The following is a 9,099-nucleotide window of genomic DNA, read 5'->3' as shown; positions in this document are numbered from 1 at the left end:
GGTTAATTTTTTTTTTGTTCCTAATCAAACCAGTTAGCTATGGCGATTTACATTTGTCTATATTTAATTGGATGAATGTTTTGTATGTAGCTGATTGATTTGAGATCTGCGGTATTGTGAACGAGCAAGTCCAATCGTTCAACTTTGATATTGCAGTTTTGGTCATCATTGCCGGACACTTTTGGTGATCTTGAAGACGTAGCAAAAGCCTTGTTTTCTGTATTCGGATCACAACGTACTCGGGCAAACAATTGTTTTTGCACATGAAGTTTGTCTTGAGCCATCGTCGCAATCGCCCCACGGATATTTATTTCGAAGCATGTGTTCCACTAAAAGTCACAAATTACAAGCCAAATTTTAAAGCTCTGAGTGAGGAAAAGCAAGGACAGGGATCCTACTACGTTCATTAAAACCCAGGCTGTTCAAAGTTGACTTCGAATATTTCGTGTCAGCAACTCTTCCGCCAGCCCTACTTAGCTTTTGGTATAGAAAAGAACAGACATAACCAGACCTAAAAAAGGTGCATGAAACACTCAAACCTGACGTTCTTTTTAGCTCTTGGCTATATTGACGAATGAAATCTATAGCCTCCTTAATGATATCAGTTCTTGTGCGCCCATGTTTTACACAATGTCTATGGATCTAAATGTGTTTACTATTAAAACTATTGTTGTGTTGAAATTCTGAAGAATCCCAAGCCCAAAATTTTAAACTCAGTCATTCCCTGAATCCCAACCTTACCAAGTCTTCTAGGTGAGTGTACAACTGGTCGGTTTTGCGATGATAATATTTATGCGTGGTTATACAAATATTTCTTTGTCCTTTTTTGTGTTACCAGGTGAATGGCATCGCGAAGGTTCGGCATCATAAACTTCTCACGAAGTCTCATCTTTTTATCCTCCCTCGTGACTCCCAGTTGTTTTCCATTTATGGACCCTTTCCTGAATTTCAGTATTTAGGCCCTTCTGTATTAGGGTTGTCGTAATGAAATCTAGTCATTGCTTGACTAATACATATTAGTTTGATTTAAATTCTATCAAAACTTGTCGTTTGTAACTTTGAACCGCATGAGAGCAAGTAAACACAAATCACGGAGAAAGTATTCTCTCTCTGAACCCCCTATGCGCCTAACATAGACCAACAGGATACTGTTTATCAAATTAAGATAGTTCCAGAGCCAATGCGTTGATTAGTGTTTTTTGTTTGGAAAGAACATCTGTAAGACATCTGTCCCATTTGCTAGCATGACCCGTGTCTCTTTCTCTTGATATTATCATCAGTTTCATGCAAATTCAGTCAAAACATTTTGTTATTTATATTTATGAAAAAGCATATTAGACACAAAAAGTTAATTATATAATCTCGTACAATTTACATTCAACAATGCAAGATACAAAAAAAAAACACCGAAAACATGAATTGTGTGGCAAATAAAAAATGTTGATTGCAAGCGCGGCAGAAAGTACTCAAAATTAAGTGCAATATGTATATATATATATATGCAAAAGTAAAGGATATTCTCACATCTATCTAATTGTTTTGTTTTAAAAACACGTTAAATAATGCGACACGTTGTGACATTTGAAATTACTTTATTCAAAACTCCGCTTCTTATATATTTGTTTAATATTTATTTGTAGTGTCATAACAAATAATTTAAGAATGGAAAGTTCTGAAAGATAGTACTTGTTGATATATTAAACAAAATTACTGAAAAAATTCCTTTGTACTTTAGTTGAAATGTAGCAAAATAGTATTTTGATAACTCATATAAAAATTAAGTGTTACAATATTCAATAAAGATGAACCAATTTGTACTAAACAATTGTACAAACACAATCGAGTCAACTTTGTATCGGACTGAAATCACAAAACTGTTAATAACTAATATCATACATAAATGTTTGTATTTTTATTTTTTCTTAAAAAAACAAGTACTATACTTAATAAGCACAAACGAATGCAGAATCAGCGAAAACAATTTAGTCCACCAATGATGTTTCCTGGGTATCCAGGTGCATAGATTTTGTTATTTTCTCCGATCATGTAAAACCAAAATTGCTTTTGTTTGTAGACACAGTCCATCCTATGCACCGGAACCAGTTCAACGACATCTCTCTGTAAACGAAATTGTTTATTGAAAAAAGTTTGAACAAAGTTCTGGACAGTGATTTAATGTTTAAATTAATTACGCATACTATAATAGAAATAGTATCAATTCGTCAAGATGTCTATGGCTAAACCATAGCAATAGCGATAACAAAATATGCCGGATTCCACCACAATTTTATGTTTGTATAAGACACCACTTACTTGCTCCAAGTTCACGCTATCAGACAAGTTGTGTTTGGCAAGTTCTGTTTTTGAAACATGACGTATCTTTTTGTGCAAAATATCTGTCTCTTGGAGTGGTTTGAGTTCTCTTGCTTTTCTTCGGTGAACGCGTATTCCCTTTTCATTTAGCAGATGTCTACTTGGAACTTCTGGATGTTCGTCGATATAATCACTTATGGCATTTGTCCTGTGAACCAAATATTGTAAGCTGATATGAAGAAATAGCAATCACATATGACAAAACTGCTCATACCTCCCCCTTCAATCAAATTAATTAATCAAACATCGTTTGCGTCTGACACGAGAATCTTTCATATATCGCAAACTCGAAATGAGTGGTTTAACGCTAAACCTGCATATTTCGTCTAACAATTATCTATATATTGGTCTGTTGTATAACTCATATGGTATAAGATGAATTGTATGAAACATATGGACATTTTACTAATTAATACTCACCATCTGACTTCAAGCTCTTTGTAGCTAATAACTTGACCACTTCCTTGGCAGAATTTACAAAGTTCGCTTCTATGCCCACCACAACTCCCACATCTTAAAGAAATGATTACTTTAATACAAAATATGCAAATATATTCAAACAAACAGGAACAAAGAATCAAAAAATGGTATATAAGTGAAGATAGGTCGGAACAGGAGTTGGGTATTTTCATGTTTCCGATGATTTAAAGCTCGACAGATAAATTTGTAACACACACAATGAAAGTTATAGTGTTAGATACACTAAAAACAATATTTCGATAATGCTGGTAATTCTGCAAATAGTTCTTTTTATTCTTGAGTATAAAAATTTGAACGTAAACATATTGCAAGTCTTGATCTTATCAAATATAAATTTTTCAAATGTTCTTCTTACCTTACTCCTTCTCCGTGACAATGACATCCGTAATTGCGCTAAAAAAATGATAAAAAAACTCGATGTAAATAAAAATGAGTACACTTGCATTAACTACTGACCAGACATATGTAAAGCTCTCACTCCGCCAGGTTTATCGTCACAATACTGTATAGTATGTCTCATCGACATCGTTCTTTTTTGCTCATTAATTAAGTATAATTCATTGAGTATATTAAAAAAATAAAAATCGTGGACATAAAATCAAATGACTTACTCCTCCAGGTGATCCGTGACACCTCATGCAAGGCACAGTACCACAACCTCCACATTCAGAACATGACACTGTTCCGTTTCCCGAGCACCTATTACAAGAAAGCATGTATGTGTATGTGTATACACGTATATATATACATACATATACGTGTCAGAGGCGGAGAGTTCTTAGATATATTTTCTTAAAGTGTTCATATATGTGTATAACGCAGCTAATGATGATATTTGTACGCAACATTTTATTAATCAGTTAATCGATTATAAAAATTTTGAAATATTAATTCAGCATTTATTTTGTAGTTTTTAAAATGATAAAGCTTACTTTTCACATTTACGCAATTGTTCAGAATGAGGAATTTTTATATTTCGAATTGTCTCAGTGAAATCCGATGGTGGAGAGACTTCAATGTCATATATATCCACTTCGTGCCCGTTTCTTTTATCAATCTTTTGACCTGATTAATAATGATGAGAAAAATACCGATATGAGATTAAATTTCATAGTGAGAAATATTTTTCAGAGCATAATCTATAAATGATGGAAATAGTCTTCAGTTTGAAGGGCAAAAGACGAAATATGAACAGAAATTGGTAAATATTGCCTTTATTTGTGAACGCCTGAAAGAAAACATATTGATATCGATGTATTTCGACGCTTGTGCGAACGATTATTGAGTAAGAGTTGCTAATCAGGTTTATCCAAACAGCATGCTTGAATAACGTTTAAATACTCAGGCTTTGTTATGAATCTGTATTCGATACAGGTAAATGATGCCAAATACAGTTCGTTGACGAACAACCACCAATATTCATTGCATTTAGAAAAAGAAATAGCAAAGAGCAAAATTGTTCATATAGATAAATGAATAAATCTTGGCTCAATAACGTTATATTCATTGCGAATTACCTTTTTTGTAAGGCTTCGTTTTTTTAAAACACCTTCTTTCTTCCATGTGAGTCCACAAAGTATACTGTAACAAAATAATTAATCATATTGTAAACCAACCTATATTTTATTTTGTAATTCTAATGGAGTACAGAAAAACCGCTGTGTGGGCTCTTGCAGTTCGGGATGTGGGAGTCAAATATATATAACCCATGCTTACTACCGAACACACAGCCTAGACCGTCATTCTTTTCGTGGTAGTTCCCTTTGATTCCCACACTCCCAAAACAATTGAAATGTTTATATATGGCATCTTCACTCGCCAAACCCGACATATTGGCGTGCGAATACTTTTGTTAGCGTCTTCACTAACAAGACTAACCGCGCGATTCTGAAAATATCGCCCTCCCGCAATTCTCGTGATGTTTTTCGAAATTATTTGATTGTGATAATTTGTTAGCTCAAGAGGCGGACAGCAACCGAGCGCAAAACGTTGAACATTGATCATTTTTATGCTCAGATAATTCTTTATATAGATGGAATATCACTTTGAAAATGCGAATGATAAACTAACATCGTTTGAGTAGGACGAGAATGTCGAATAAAAAGCTATCAATTTCGATTAAGTACGATAGACCATCAAATTCGTATCGGCGGGGTTAGTCAAGTGCGTAAACCGTGAAGAATTTAGCATTGAAAATGATCAGTCTTCTCTCCATTCCAAACATGACATGTTTCAACATTGTAATAACATTAGATCACCCAACACTCATCTTGTTCTCAACAGTATTTAAAAGTGGAATAATCGGTTCTTACCCGGAAAGCACACCAAGTGTGAGTTCCTACAATTTTGCATCTGCTCGCTTGTTTGTGACTGCACAACGTCTTTTTCTTGGCCCATTGACGAAGTGCATATTGAGCTTCATCCGATGTTGGAGGCTGGACACTGAAAAATCAAAAAAATTAGCTATGTAGCCATTAGTTCAGTCACATCTTAAAAGGATAACATATAAGATTTTTATACTGATATTTATATTGATACGGGTTATATTTCAAGTTGTTTTATACATGTTTGACCAACTGTGAAAAGTGTATATGTCTTTAGAATTGATGCTTCGATGAAATTAAAAGGTACGGTTTCAATTTTTTTAAACTGGGCCGTGAAATGACAGCAATAAACTCCACCCGTCTTTTTACTTTAAAGCTTGGACAAGCCCGTCAGAGACTTAAAAACGTATTCACGATATGTTTCACGCTCAAGTGTTGTCCCAATCGCAATTTATTGTTCTAATATATGAATATAAATAAATCTCTTTCTATTTCGTAAAATAGAATTTCATTTTATAACACTGGTATTTTTCCATTTCCTCTATGAACCTGTTTGTATCGAAAATCGATTCGTACAATAGCAACGGTACATCACGTTTACATTAGAAACAGACTGGCATATTGCCACGCTCAATATTTGATGAAAACATATTGCTAGCTGGCATTCACAATAGGAGTAGAAAACAGATGAAAACCGCTGCCTGAAATAACAACAGAACGTCTGTGTGGCGCCAGCTCTCTACCACATACTTCAATAAAACCATCAGCTAAGGCATATCTTTTGGTTTCATCTTGAACTTGACCACCGAAAATAATAATTAAATTGAACATCAGTGGGTGAAATATATATTCGACAAAATAGTGTAAGACCAGGTCTGCCGATAGTCAACGCAAACGATAGTTAAACGCGCGGTAAGTAAAGGGACAATAATATTGCAAAATATTTTATTATAAAAAATTTTGAACATGATATTTTTGAGCAAATTGTAATGTCATAATGAAAAACGCATCATTGGGTCATTCCCCACACAGTTTACTATCAGAGACAACTTGTCACAATTACAGAAGCAGACAAGTTGAATTGTCATAATTTAAGATAATAATTTACTGGTAATGTTATGATCTTTGAAAACTTTAATAACATGTATGCACTGTCCAATAGATCGAGTTTAAAATCCCACGAGTTGTTTTGATATTGTGGGAATTCACATGCAATAAACATTGGATTTAGTAATGTACATTAGTTATTATCTATGGTTACACCACAACAACAAACCACTTTCACACGCCAAAGAATATATTTGAAAGTGACATCACAAGATATTACGATCGCATGAATATTTGTAGTTTTCCATAGTAGACTGGTAAAAACGAGCACTAAATTAAATTGCATTTTTGAAATACAATATGGGGCGGAAATATTCGCCTTATTCAAGCTCAGTCATGTATGAAAAGATTGTTATTTACATAGCAGGAAGTTGAATGAGGGAATGGATTTGGAACTTACTGATAGAATCGTGGAAAGATTACGCGACTCCTCCGTGCAGATTTCAATAAAGATATATGGACTCTTGAAATACTTAGGGTCAAGATCCAACAATCACAAATCTAATCAACTATGAATATTCGATAAAGCCTGTAATAGTAGTCTGTTTTACGCATGAATCATACTTGGTAGCACGTACCGCGACAAGGGAGAATCTAAAAATATCTGGGTGAAATCTAAAGTGTACTCATAACATATCTTGACCAGTTTACCTTTTATACTACTATTATTGTTATAGTCACGGTGCGAGTTTTATTTTTGCCCGAGTTAGCGGAATTTGATGGATGTTATAAAATTCAATATCTGTGTCACTATTCGCTGTTTGTAACATTGCCGGACAAAGTTTTGAAAATAACTGAATATAGTTTCATGGAAACGAACTTTTCAAAAACAAACGACCCTTGAACGCTATTTTAACAAAATTATTATATCCGGAAAGCAATAGCTTACGAAAATATGATAAATAGTTATTTCCACCCAAAATAATGTTTAAAATTGGATTCAAAAATCTATCTGATTCTCATTGAACTTGAAGTGCCGTGGCTGTGCTGGCGTTATTCATTGTTATCAACTAAAAAAAGTTGATACGCAAATTACAAAGCAGGGACGAAAAGCATTTGAGGTCGGTCTTTCGATGACAGAAATAGCCAGCCTCGTTGGCCGGCAATCGCATTTAAAGGGATGTAAGAAAGTTATTTGAAAGATTTCCTTGGTTACCGGAGCGGCACCTTGTTACCTCGAAACATTAAGTAAAACAAAACGAACAAAAGCCTTAATAGAATAGTAAACTAGTTAACAATTGAGTTAGCGGTCTTTTGATATTCAATATCGCCTATTACTCATACAGACAAAACCTGGGCATAACGAGATTTAAAAGCTAGAGTTTCAATAGCGTGCGATTTTAAAAGTACGTCTTTTTGTCAATTCAAAAGTGCCAAATATCACATGCCATTTGATAAGTCTAAAATGAATTCTTATTATTGCCAATACACGATACTTAATAGTATGGCCAAATAAAGACAATAGCTCGTCCGTGTGATACTAATAGTATGCAAGCTAAATTCGGCCGCGTTGAGCATTATTAAAATGATTTTTATGAAGAGTGGTGTGTAGCACATTTTAGGGTGATGTTTTTTCATAATGACTGAACGTTCACTGAAATCGATTGTACAGAATCCAAACGAATTGTTGAATCGATTCTCTTATACTCTTGATACCGGCTTATTGATTGGACTATTATCTTATTACTATCATGATGCCATAAAACAAAAACAAAATACTGGAAACTGATGAAATAAAAAAATTAATTGATTTTGAAAAAACTGTTCAAATGAGATTAGGAAACCACGTGCTCTGGTAATCATGTTTTAAACAACACAGCAACGTCTAAAGCGCGTCGAAACTATCTTTACCCGTGGGCTTTTAAATTATATCTCAGATTTAAATGAACGCATCACGATGTTCGTCGTTATTTCCGCATAGATTTTCTGATTGACCGTGTTCTTTTATATCTTAATTCTAATATCCTAAATTATATGAATATTCTCAAAATATTCCACAATTGTTTTTCTACAACTGTAGTACTACTCTGCCACACCTTACGTTTATTAAATTTTCAAACAAACTTACGTCTGGTAATCAACATCGTGGCCTTCGACGTTTAACCTCATTGCGGAATTACTGTCATTCACTCTGCAACTACTTATGTACTCAATTTCAGGTGCGTTTATGCCTCCACCTCGTCCAGAATATGTTAAAGTAAAATCGCTTCCTATCTCTGATGAAACATATGGAGTCCTTCGGCGAGAATGGCCACGAGACCGCTGCCGGGATGTGTCAGAACGGCGGGTAATATCAGAGGTATCGTAAGAGCCGGAAGAGTTCAAATTGCCGTCATCACTGATATTCAAGTTCACAAAAGTCGGATATATCTCTTCATACTTTGGGGGTGGCGATTTATGTTGTGATTGTTGGTATTCTAGCTCTTTGGCAATTTTCAACTTTGAAGAACGGGTTGAAGACCCATTTTCGGTAGTCATAGTCTCGTAACCAGAAGTTGTCTCGTAACTCGGCAATCTTGACCTTCTACTCTCATGATCTGAGTAATGCCGCTGTCGAATTTTGTTTTTCTTGCTAGATATAGCGACAATGTCGTAGTCACTTCTACTACGCGTACGTTGTGATTGCATTGCAAAGATCAGTAATATATATATTTGAGAGAATAAATCTGTATAAAATATATCAATGCACAATGCTTAAGGCCAAGTTCACTTTAAATACCACCTGTCTTACACTATATAAAGATATTTAAAACTATCTGACTTGGACTTGACAATTACGTATCGATTTTACGGTATTCATTGCATATAGCGAAGC

At 34.4% G+C, this 9,099-nt stretch overlaps 1 protein-coding gene across 1 annotated transcript; it reads right to left on the bottom strand.

Moving 5' to 3' along the window:
• Window positions 1–1,291: 1,291 nt before the first annotated feature.
• Window positions 1,292–8,970, bottom strand: LOC120348321 (protein SSUH2 homolog). The gene is made up of 9 exons (XM_039418438.2): window positions 8,353–8,970; window positions 5,166–5,295; window positions 4,371–4,434; window positions 3,786–3,918; window positions 3,465–3,552; window positions 3,209–3,246; window positions 2,794–2,886; window positions 2,314–2,521; window positions 1,292–2,118 (listed from the first exon to the last, which is right to left on the bottom strand). Exons 1-9 carry the CDS (start codon window positions 8,910–8,912, stop codon window positions 1,969–1,971), a joined length of 1,464 nt encoding a protein of 487 aa, XP_039274372.2. The 5' UTR covers window positions 8,913–8,970; the 3' UTR covers window positions 1,292–1,968.
• Between the last annotated feature and the right edge of the window lie 129 nt (window positions 8,971–9,099).

This window comes from Styela clava, chromosome 1 (assembly GCF_964204865.1).
Source record: "Styela clava chromosome 1, kaStyClav1.hap1.2, whole genome shotgun sequence".
In the NCBI taxonomy this organism is placed as follows: Eukaryota; Metazoa; Chordata; class Ascidiacea; order Stolidobranchia; family Styelidae; genus Styela; species Styela clava.
This window is presented reverse-complemented; position numbering and strand designations above follow the sequence as displayed.